The sequence below is a fragment of the Phragmites australis genome, chromosome 13, assembly GCF_958298935.1.
Source record: "Phragmites australis chromosome 13, lpPhrAust1.1, whole genome shotgun sequence".
Lineage (NCBI taxonomy): Eukaryota > Viridiplantae > Streptophyta > Magnoliopsida > Poales > Poaceae > Phragmites > Phragmites australis.
Window position 1 is genome coordinate 11,980,324 of NC_084933.1, and position 12,146 is coordinate 11,992,469.

The 12,146-nt window shown below is 41.4% G+C and overlaps 1 protein-coding gene across 3 annotated transcripts; it reads right to left on the reverse strand.

Annotated features, from left to right (window-relative positions):
• Positions 1-281: 281 nt before the first annotated feature.
• LOC133889020 (aspartic proteinase 36-like) lies at positions 282-9,069 on the reverse strand. 3 transcript variants are annotated; one of them, XM_062329450.1, is made up of 10 exons: positions 8,532-9,069; positions 8,310-8,439; positions 7,939-8,186; positions 7,128-7,352; positions 3,163-3,325; positions 3,004-3,074; positions 2,641-2,731; positions 1,043-1,118; positions 893-964; positions 282-752 (listed from the first exon to the last, which is right to left on the reverse strand). In XM_062329450.1, exons 1-10 carry the CDS (start codon positions 8,765-8,767, stop codon positions 604-606), a joined length of 1,461 nt encoding a protein of 486 aa, XP_062185434.1. In that variant the 5' UTR covers positions 8,768-9,069; the 3' UTR covers positions 282-603. The 3 variants fall into 3 exon arrangements, with proteins under 3 accessions (XP_062185434.1, XP_062185435.1, XP_062185436.1); XM_062329451.1 differs by lacking the exon at positions 2,641-2,731 and having other exon boundaries at positions 609-752; XM_062329452.1 differs by lacking the exons at positions 282-752; positions 893-964 and having other exon boundaries at positions 1,087-1,186.
• Between the last annotated feature and the right edge of the window lie 3,077 nt (positions 9,070-12,146).

Here is a 12,146-nt window from a genome sequence, read left to right on the forward strand (position 1 = left end):
ATCGGTTATACAATGGGTGTGCCCACAGGCCATGGCATCGTTGCTGCTGGTATACGCTTGCTGTTTCCAGCCATTTTCGGTTAATCTAACTAATGCAGATTCTTAAACATTTCTTGTTATCTGAAATTCTAGAGAATCTGGTGATGACCAGTATACCAGCTACGGAATGGGTCCAGTAAAATTGTCGACACCCAGTTTCTCCAACCCAGGCTACGATTTCCATCGCAATATATTCAACAGATATCACTTTTTTTCCAAAGAAATGTCAAAACAATACTGTATCAAAAACACCAGAAAGGAAGTTCATATTGAACAACACATCATTTCCCAAGGAAATGTCAAACATTACTGTATCGCAAACAGCAGGACTAAAATTCATATTCGACGCATACAATTTTTTTTATGGGAAACCTATTACGTGCAGCTATATATTTGTCACCTCAGCATTGCACTCGTCACACAAAGGCTCGTTGTACAGGGTACAATGTTTTTGTTTCCATTGTTTTCCGTGGCCAGAGAGCACAATCTAAAGCCCTACCTTTCTTTTTCGTGAAAAGAATAAATCAAATGAATTTCCATCAGTGTTCGTGTTGTACAACAGAGTTAGCATATTAAATAGCTGCACACCACTGTTACCAACAACAGAATCAGGGAGTTGTGCCAATGGAATCTCCATCCGGAGGAGATGTCGTGTGAATCGACAGTATATGTAACGCCCGTCTTGTCATCCTTAATTTTAATGCTAGAGGAACCTGAAATCACAAGTAGATGAACAGACAGTTAGAGGAAATAAGAGGCGCCCGATGCAATGCTTGCAACATGCAAACAATGTTTTTGAAAACTATTATGAAATGAACTTAGAATGAGCAGATCTAAATGTGCCAGCACTTACAGTTGTAGTCAGTCCACCCAACGACTTGATTTTCCAAGTCATAGACAACTAACTTGTTTGAAAGGACAAGATCTGAAAGAAAATAGATAGTAGTTTCAAAAACACAACATTAAAAACAGAAAGGATTTGTAAGTGAAGTGCAATGCAAACCTCCCAAAAGCACCATGTCCTTTCCATCCTTTGATTGTAATCCACCATTTTGGAATCCCATGCAGTATAAGTCATTCTGCTCCAACGAAAGAGAAATGGGGATCATAAGTGTCATGAGCATAGAGTTCTTGAAGCCTACATAATCTGAAAGAAGGGAGTGTTGTAGAACGGAACTGGCATGGTACTAAAAGTGTTATTCCAAATCATTGTTCTGCTTGAATCCAAAATAAGAAAAATGTACTTTATTAAAAATCTGTTGGAAATAACTTTTAACTATATGTCCATATCTATACTGTCGAGTATGCAACATAGAGGCTACAAGCAAATAATGAAGAAAATGTACACACATACCAAGAAATGGCAAAATTTGCTACAGGAGACAACTAAAGTGTGGCTTTGTAGCCCAATTTTTCTTTATAAGGAATAGTAAAATCTTGAAACTAGATGGGACCTATCAGAAAAATAGGCACAGCATGTAGATGTGATCTGTGCACGTAATATGAATGTGTGCTATTGTACTTTTCCCCTTCTCTACAACGTGGACGAAATTCATTCTGAAATTTTGCCAGCACGCATAAAGCTAGATATCCTGTAGACATACTTGGAATTTGCTTCGGTACTCCTGTTTGAGAAAAGTTCACTAATCTTAAAGCAAAAGTAGTTATTAGTGACCATGGGCAGTTATGTAATACTCCCTCCAGCCACAAATACTTGACGTTTTGGATAACATCTAGTCAAACTTTTAAAATTTGACTATAAATAACTTTTAAAATATTTAGTTTGGAAACATGAAAATCATATGTGGAAATGTGTCTTCAAAATTACTTCCATAATCTCATAAGCTTACTGGATTATATAAATATATTCCAGTAGAAAATAAGGGTCAAAGGTGTACATTGCCACATTGGAGACCATCTCTTGTCCAAAACATCATGTATTTTTACTGGAGGGAGTACCACAATTAGTTTACTTTGGCACTTTTATCCAAAATAATATATCTCCACCATCCAGCAAAGTCTCTCTCTAAGGACAAACGGACGATCCTAACGAACCGCCGAAAAGAATAAACCGACCATGGGGTTTAATATGGAGTGGTTCATAAATTTTTGGAGAACAGAAACCCTAACAAAGAAGCAATGCAACTACAAAGGATACCATAAGGTGGTGTTGAAACTCATTTGTGCCAATGGGTGCTGTGCAGGAAGTGCACAATGCGCTTGTTCCAAAAATACCCCCACCCCCACCCACAAACACTGCCAAAAAAGGCCATAAATGTTAGTAACACATGCCAAGGCATGCAATGTCAAATTTGGACATGCTCCATATGTAGCCAAAAAAAAGTAGTGCATCATGAATTCATATATACTAAATTTAGTTATTGTGTTTTCATTTCTGGTTATCAATGACGAATTTGATATTGCAAACTTTTTTTTGAACCATTCGTCACGTGCTTTCCACAAAAGGGGAGAAAGGCAGTGCCCACTGAAACCGCATTCAAGGTAGTGCTGTAAGTTGTAACATGCTGAAGGAATGCCAATGGGTGAATAAAATATTTCTCAATCTTGCTAGAGTATACCAGGATAGAAATATCATGTTACCCCATTTTGGAAAAAGTACTCATGTGGATACACATGCAGTGGAAGATCATCCTCAAAATGGAAGGTGATAGTTGCGAATGCATCATCTACACTGAAAGGGAAATAAACACAACAGTTGGAACCATAACAAGAGAAAATTATCTATGGACTGGTCATTCATCTTTGTGCCAATTCAATTGAATACAGAGCAAGTATGCAGAAAGGAGGTTGTCAATTCATGAAACACATATGAGAGGGTATTATCAATATAAAAAAAAATGCAATATGATATACTATTTGGACATATAGCAATGCAGCCTAGAAGGAATTACGAGTAATAATTGGCACATATCCAACTGCAGCTATGTTCTGTGTAAAGCATACCTTCCAGAATATTGGAAACACAGAAAATCTTGGACATTATGGAAGGTTATATCTTGATGCTTGTTAAATACCTACAATTGGTTGAGAAATGTAATATGTTAAGAAATGCATACGATCCTCCATTACAGGGGAAAAACTAGCACAGCGTCTTTGTCATACCGCAAGCATTATTGACTTGAAAACCAGTTCAGGAAGGTATGTCAAGGTTGTACCACTGTCGATGATGGTACCTTTTTTTTCACCTGTTTCAAAAACATGAGCTGGGAGCTGTAGTGTAGTACCACCAACATCAATTGACTTGAGGTTCACATTGTAGTGCGGCCTAGGTGGTAGAATCATGACAGAGTGTTAGCATGGTCTATCTGAAAAGGCCAACTGACTGCATTACGTATCAAGTAGAACTAAAACAATCAGATAAAAAAATCTGCACATTCACTAAAAATCTGTAGTAGTGCCATCGATACAAGATTTTTACCTATTTAAACATGCAAAACAATGGTCTGTTAAAAGAGGCCATAGGCGAAAAAAGAACAGAAAGGGTTACTAGCACATCGGCATCGGTGAACCATGTATTGGTCTGTTTATAGCATGGCATGAACATGCCAGTGACAGCACATGTCTTCCCCACAGATCTTCCAATATACAATGATCTTTCTTTTCTTTGCACATCCTATATTATCCAATTTTATTCCATAGTTAATTCGTTTCCAGTTATCATATCATCTTTTCCCTTGTTAATTGGATGCTAAGCAAAGTGCCCAACCAATGATCGTCGGAATCAGGTCAGCAGTCGGAACACAAACATTTCAAGCTCTCGGACACCAGTTGGCCAAGTAGGTTAAAGTTTTTTTAACCAAGCATAGCAACAGTAGTCGAGCATACTGATAATTATAAACATAAAGCTAATGCTACTTAAATCATGTGGTTATGTTGCAACCACTGTTTCAAAGGTCGGCTGCTTAGCACGCCTAGGCATCAAACTCTCGCCTAATAGCTAGCATAGCCCATCAAGGTGCCACACTCCTGCCTAGCATCTAATCGCTATCATAACCAACCTAGGTGAGCTAGGTGGGAGAGAGTCGCCTAGCGCCTAGGTGGCTGCCTAAGGGAACACAACCCATATCATGTGTCGTACTGCTGTCTCGTACAAACGAAGAACTTGCACAACCCAATAAAGGATAAAGATAAACCAATCCACTTGTATCATCACATCCATAATATAATTTAATCCTCCAACCAATTGGTACTCCCTCTGTTTGCAACTAGCCAAATACATGTCACTTTTAACCACTTGTTCAGAAATATCTGTCACCCTGCATTTCCTGAAGAATTACTTCCAATTCCACCCTTATCAAAGGTCCCCCTTCGATCTAGCCGTCAAAAAAATAAAGTAAAATTACCCCCTTCGAACAGTTATGAAGGAATTTTCAGTCACATATTAAAAATATATTATTACATATAGCTGTTCGGTGCCTTGGTCAAGAGTGGCAGATATTTGCAAAAGGAGTACGCAAGTAAAATGAACAGTGAATTAGCACTTCTTATAAGAAGCATTTCATATATAGCTCGAGTGATTAAGTTACAACATTCAGATTGAAGCAAACAGCGATTAACCAACATAAAAAATTTATATAGCAAGAAACTATATTCCTTTAACACAATATTGTGCCTAATGCCGATATCATTTTCTTCCTACATTTGTGGCAGGTCCTAAATCAGAATCACAATGTTTTCCACAGAACAAATTTTAGAGGGAATGCTCACTAAGGACTTTCTGTTACTGGCACGCAAGGATTGGAAAAAAATCGTTAAATCTTCATTGTCATGTGGGGCCTTCAGTATAGGCGAAAGCCACATGGAAACAATTGAAGCAACTGAATAGGATTCTACGTGGATTTAGACAGAGTTGGCAAGTTAGATGAGTCGGTAGATAGGGAATCTAGTTCATTTTAGAGATTGATTATTTGGAGGCTTCTCCCCCTATATAAGAGTAGTGAGTAGGCAGATGATGGTTTAGCTTAATCAAGCAAGGAGTTATCGCCTATTATCTTACTCTACTTCTGTCCGACAGAGTACTGTTTCCCCTGTTCCAACCCATGTGCATCCTCTTCTTACACTTGCTATTCTACTTCACATAGGCCGCAGCCCCTTCTAAAGAAGAGAAGACCTAACTCACTATCTCTAGGGTTGCTGTTAGTAAGAGACCAAGGGCCCTATTCAACGTCCTAGGCTCCAAGTCATCCTTGTCAGGACTTATAAGATAGCTAATTGTTATGGAAAGAGTCAAGTTAATTTAGGCAAGTTATCTAGTTGTTATGGGCAGGAGATAAGTTGGATTTGATTAGGAGATAGAGTTTAATTAGTTTTCAATTCAGCAAGAGATAAATTAGGTAAGTTAGAATTTGGATTGTAATTTCCCCTCCCTATATAAAGGGGCAGCTGCACACCATTGGAGGCAAGCAAGAAGAATTCAGAAAAGGTCTTTTGCCTAGATGGTTAGATCAGAGCCTCTTCTCTAGCCCGGGATTAGAGAGCGATCTACCCTATCTTAACATTGTATCCAATGTTCTTCTTTGTTACCATAATATGTGATATTAGAACCACCTATCCTCCGCCTTGTCCCTGCGCCGCCCACCCTCCACCAATTTCGCAAAAAAGAGGAAAAAATTGTTGCTGCCCTTTGTTCCATAATATTTCATTCCCTGATGCACCACGTCGTTGCCGCCTTTCTACTGCACCACGCCTCCGCCATCAACCTGCTGCACCACACCGTCACAGCTCTCCTGATGCACCATGCCACCGCTCATCAACATAAGGTCCTCACCAAGGACGACAACCATGGCCACGACCATAGCCCGAGGATGAGCTATCTTCGGTGAGCGTTGTAATGTTATGGAAAGAGTCAAGTTAGTTTAGACAAGTTACCTAGTTGTTATGGGCAAAAGATAAGTTGGATTTGATTAGCAGATTGAGTTTGATTAGTTTTCAATTCAGCTATAGATAAATTAGGTAAGTTAAGATTTGCATTGTAGTTTTCCCTCTCTATATAAAGGGGCAGCCGCACATCATTGAAGGCAAGTAAGAAGAATTCAGAAAAGGGATTTTGCTCAGATAGTTAGATCAGAGTCTCTTCTCGTCGGGAGAAACCTGGTGATTAGAGGGTGATCTACCCTTGATATGGATCAGAGCCTCTAGTCTACGGGAGAAGCCCGGGATTAGAGGGCGATCTGCCCTATCCTACCCCTTGTATCCACTGTTCCTCTCGTTGCCATAATACTAACATAGGCATTGTACTCTATTGAAGAACATAGTGCATTGAATGACAGAGGAATGCAACGTTCAAGGTTCCAACAACATTTGCACTATACTTAGAGCCAATGCGTGAGGTATATGTATTTAAATTAAACAACAAACACACGATCCTTCTAGAGATTATCTCTATCAAATGCTACCCATAATCATTGGTATATATCGAAAATATTTCCATTCCATAAGGTTTTAGCATATGCTATTTAAGTTCAAGAAGGAAACATGGCAACATCACAACGTAAAATCTGACTTCCGTCACATAAACAAAACTGAAGCAATTGGCTTAACTGAAAAATTGGTAAAAATACATACAGCCACAAAAGAATTAAAATAGTGAATTGAAATTATGTGAAGTGAATTGTTACGAACAGTTAATAAAAGCATCATCTTTGACATACACAAGTCGCCAAGCTAAGGTTGTAAAATGCATCATTGCCATTGATCAGATTCCAAAAGCTAAAACAGGCATGATCCTTATAAAGTGGCAAGAAACTTCATTTTATTTTAAATCGTATTTAGGAGCGACGATGTTATCCTACCAATAAAAAGATAACACATGATGCAAATATTGTACTATCACATCTTTGTGGCCCTTAACACAGAACTGTGGTACTGGTGCGTCACTTTTATGACTCTTTATAGAGAAAGGCAATGAATCTCCCAAGTCCTAAAGCAAGTCTTAGGAACTGCACATTTGCTTTTTTAACTACCAATGTACAAGACAGTTCCAAATAGGACCATGAGTGTAAAGCAACCAAAATAATAATTAATATGACAAAACCAAAATAATAATTAATATGATAAGGTTAACATACATGTTGGGTATCAATGGTGTCGTTTTTACTTTTGGCTGCACCACAGTTCCAATAGCAAAAATTCCACCGCCTTTTATGGTATCCAAGCAATGAGCAAATACCTTCTTCACTTTACCAGCAGAAGCTAGCTGTGATAGCATTGATGTATTTGACTGGCCAAAACCAAGAATCCCATCAAGGGCTTGATTTGAACTGCCCAAATCTCCACCCTGCTGAGCACCACACCTACAGAGGAAAGGACAGCCATTTATCCCCACTGAAGTCTTCAAAGCTATTAACACGTGTTAATTATTTATCTTTGCCACCTACTCAGTTCCTCTATTGCAATCTTGTTGATAAGGGCGCGTGATGAATATTGTAAACCAACAGAAAAGTTTGGTATCTTCCCTGATACCTAACTCGTCGATGAAGTTAGGAATGCAAGCAGAAAGCCAAGATGGAGGGCAAAGAATACAGCTTAATGACCTCATACAGAGCATAGAAAATTGAAGCACCTACCAGAATAAAAATAATAGCTACCTTTTGAGACAATGGGCAAGAATCATGTAAATCTTTACCAACAGCGTAGTAGCAAGTTCAAATCCTACCTAGAGCTATTGCCACATGGCACAAGTGAATAGTTAGGAACGATTGTTCAGTATTTTCTATCATATACAATAATTCTTTAAAGTAATTCAACATTCACATCTAAAGTTGATCAAAGGACGACATCTCTAATGACACAGTTGTTGTAGCGGTAGCCCATCTAATGTGTCATCCAATTATAGCTCATACGAAAACAGTTGCAATGCGACAAACAAAAACCACTCACCCGAAAGTGACGCTGGCATTGGCAGGCCGCGTCTGCCCATTCCCGGACACCTGATCATACTCCAGAGAGTCGGTGACGAAGAACCCCGTCGTCGAGCTACCGTCACCATACATGACGCTGTACTCGCACGGCACGTTCATGGTGCACCCTGGCAGCATGCCCCCGTAGGTGGCCGCGCAGAATCCCTGGTCGCACGACACCGTGCTCCCGCTCGACGACCCATTGGGGTCGTACAGCGTCAGGTCTATCTGCACACAAATGCGCAACACCCGAACCATCATTAGGAATCACATCAAAATGAGGCGCTGGTCGGTAGTTCACCAAGAGAAAAAAATGCAAGCTTTGGAGCAAGGGAATGGGGTGCATCCTACCCCAAGGCCACTCTTGCGGGGGCATCGATCGCAGGAGATGCAATTGACCCAGAGGATGTCGCTGCCGGTGTCCACCTGCACGTAGTAGCGCTTGGGCGGCGTCCCGATCCTGATCTCCGTGTAGTACAGCCTGCGCGCGCGCCCGACCCAACCCCAACCGAATCAGCCGCAAAAACCAGAACGCGCCGCCCCGAGGCGGAGGACCAGCTCGCTACTACGTACCCGGTGTCGGTGGGGAGGCCGAGGCCGCCGAGCGGGAGGTCGACGGCCGCGAGGAGGCGGCCGTGGCGGTTGCTGTCGTGGGCGCGGAGGGCGCTTATGTTACCACCGCCTCCAGCCCCTCCCCCGGCGGGGAACTTGCGGCGCACCTGGAAGACGCCGGTGGCCGCGGCATTGGGGGCGGAAGCCGCCGCGGCGGCGAGCAGCGCCGCGGCGAGGAGGAGCGCGGCGTGGGCCATCGCTGCCGATTTTTCGTGGGTGGGGCGCGGTTCGAAGTTGCTCTATCTGCGTGGCGACGATTGTTATTCGTGTCCTCCTCCCCGCGGCCTCGGAGCCTCGGAGGCGTTTGCTTGGGGGAGGGGCGCAAGCAAGGCACCGGAAACCGGGGCGGGGAGCGGGACGGACGGGGAAACTGGAAAGCGAGGGGAGGGGCAGCAGCAGGTGGTCCGTCGGAGAGGGGGCGGACGGGCAGACAGGCGGTTTTTGCGGCCCGACCGACCGCCCCAGCAAGCGTATGTGGACACCTTTTTTGCGGTCTAAACAGGTCCACTCCTGACATCATACGGTCCGACAATGTATCTTAAAAGAAGAGGCAAAATTAGAAAACACCCTAAAAGTCGTCTAGAGTTTAGATTTGCACCTAATAGCTTATAAGCTTCCTCTTTTGCACCTTTCCTCGGTATTTCTATTGCCGGTAGATCACACCGACGTGGACGTCTTGTCAAACCATGGAAGTTGAACTTTTTTTAAGGTACAGATTAATTTGGAAGTTGAGAGTTCAAATATTTAACTAGAAGCTCCTGAAATTGGAAATTTCCTCTATTTGAAATCTCTTAGCTTTTGTTGAAAGGTCCCGTATTCAACTTCGTGAAAGGAGATTTTTTACAATGAAAGCTCAAATATTTGGTTTAAAAGTAAAAGGAAGAAAGAAAAACTGCTTCAAAGTTCCCAAACGTATTTATCGTACTCTGCTAGAAGTTCTTCAATTCAAACCAGTGATAGGTAGGAATGGTGTCCTTCATATACGGATGCAAGCTTTATACTTTTTGGATCTAAGGATGCAAGCTTTATACTTTTTGGATCATTAGATCGATCCAGAACTAAAAAAAATAACTAAAGATTTGATATCATCTAATTAAGTTAAGAAAAAAATAAATTAAATGGTAATCCAGAACTACCCCATTAGATACCCACCTGCATTCTTATCTATGTTCGTGCTAATTGTGGATACCCGCAAATGCTTCCCACTTTGAGTCGTTGGATCGGAAAGATCAGGAAGCATGAAATAACACCATGGTATTAACATTTCACTGCCACAGAAAGGGTCACTAGTGTCAGCTCAAAAATACTATTAGTGTCGGTTTATAACTAAGAATCGGCACTGATACTCAGACTATTAGTACCAATTTGTGCAACAAATCGGCACTAATATGGAGACTATCAGTACTGGTTTTTGTCATGAGCCGATACGTATGACCCCTCCACTACCACAAAACCAAATTCATTATGAAAATATGAAAACCAGGTTTCCAACCACAAATCTCAATTATCTAGTACAAATGCATATGAATATTACATTCTTGTATACGTACAACACATATCTCGTTCCAGCACAACCATGACATTAACTTTGCTGAAAGCAAACCATTATATGTACATGCATATCCAGTATAAGTCCTTTTGTTCATATAAAGAAACAATGAAATAAGTCACAAGTACCAAAAGGTTAGCCATTGACTCAATTTCAATCTTAAGTCACTACAAGTTACAAAAGTATTGCATCAACTATGTTTAAACCAAAAGAAACCAACCAATTTAGCCATATTGTGCTGCCTTCATTCCCAGCGATGCCATCAATTGGTATTAACATATGTGCTCTTGTGCGCTACCATTTCCAGCCATGCCGATCTCTCCGCTGCTAAGTAGCCATTTATATCATTGCAGCTGTTACCATCACTAACCACATGGTTGCAGCCATTGCCTTCATCATCCATGTCGTTCCAAATATCATCATTGTTGCACCACTGGCTATTGTTGGCCTTCACTAGAAACACATCCCTATACTCTAGCTTGAGCTGGAAGTCCACGCTCCCGAAGATGAGGGCCTTCATCACTCCATCCTCCATCCAGGTCTTCAGTTGGCAACTTGTGTAATGGAGGGCGGCAAAAAGGTCTGCCCTCCCTTCGCACCCCTCCGCCCGCATGGTCCACTTGAAGATGGCCATGCAAATGATGGCATTGACGTGGAGCTGTGGGAGTTCCACATAGAAGTAACGGAGCACCCCTTCGAACAATGACATGGCTAGGAAGCCCAGACCCATGTCGAAAAAGGCTTCGAACACCACTGCCTCATGGCTCAGAGGCTCTGGAACGTCCTCCCCATGCGGAGCCTAGGCGACGGATCTGGATGGGATCTTCTCCTCATCAACCATCTGTTCGAGCTCAGCGTCGTCGATGGCGGATCCTCCCAGTATGGCAGTCCGCTGGGGATATTTCATACTAGTGCGATGGAGCTCCACACCCGCTGCGGCCACATGTCATCATTAGAGTGCGATCATACATGTGATGATCCAGTCTCTACAAAAAGACATACAAGTGCTTAGAACACTCTGGAACCCTATATCAATTTACAAAATATGGGCTAAAAAATATTCTTGTCTTTGTCTCAAGCAGTTTGTAAAAAGGTCTCATACACTTCTTAGATTACTGAAAGAACTTTCCTACAAAGTTCATATCAGTGTGTGCATTTGTTCTGGACAAAAATCTTACGCATGAAAACATAATAACAACTAGAGATACTAGCTATAATCTACAAGCATATATATGTAGCTAGCGTGAGCCTGATATCCACTTCGCTAAAGGATTGTCACCCAATAAGCAATAAATATTCAGGAGTGGGGAAGAAAGCATGTAGGCACAAAGTTGCATCTTACGAGCATTGGCAAAAAAAGTCTCTTACTTGAACTAAGTAAAGATGCTAATCAACTAAAATCAAAGCATACTTCTTGCAAACTTGCAAAAATACAATGGCAAATATATATGTGGGTTTAGTTAGCACTTTAATACATGTCCCATCGTTCTTAATATGTAGAACTCCATATTTTACAAACCCATTTTGCTTGCAAAAAAAAAGTTACTGCAAAACCCGACATATATTCCTCGGAATCTGTTGCTAACAAAAAGATTTTTCAGCATAATGAAGCCATGACAAAATATAGAACAGGTCAAAGTTGGTTATTAAATCACATAACTCACACCCAAACAATATATAGATCATGAGCCATGTAAGTTCTTAACGCCCTTTAGATATTCCAGCACTGGTATCTCAACAACATAATGTGTATCACCACTGTTTCTAATTTATTCACTACCAATCTGGTTTGATCTCCTACAAAAGATCTATTATATTGCATCTCAGATAGATGGAAAGCACCTAATCAAAATCAAACAACCCTGAAGCTAACGACACAACAAACACAACCACACATCGAGGAGCATACCATATAGTCGGTGGTGATGAAAGGGTCGTTGACGGTGATAAGCTCAACATCCTCACTTTGGAGGGCGACCCTGGCCACGAGCCTCCTAATCCTTCCAAAACCTGAGCCAAACCACGCA

What these genes read in the sequence shown, in the direction of transcription:
- LOC133889020 (XM_062329450.1), bottom strand. Translation starts at nt 8,767, where the DNA reads ATGGCCCACGCCGCGCTCCTCCTCGCCGCGGCGCTGCTCGCCGCCGCG. An exon ending in ACACCATTGATACCCAACAT is followed by an intron (nt 3,326 to 7,127) that starts GTATGTTAACCT and finishes TCTACCACCTAG; the next exon opens with GCCGCACTACAATGTGAACC. An exon ending in TGTTTCCAATATTCTGGAAG is followed by an intron (nt 2,732 to 3,003) that starts GTATGCTTTACA and finishes TTTCCCTTTCAG; the next exon opens with TGTAGATGATGCATTCGCAA.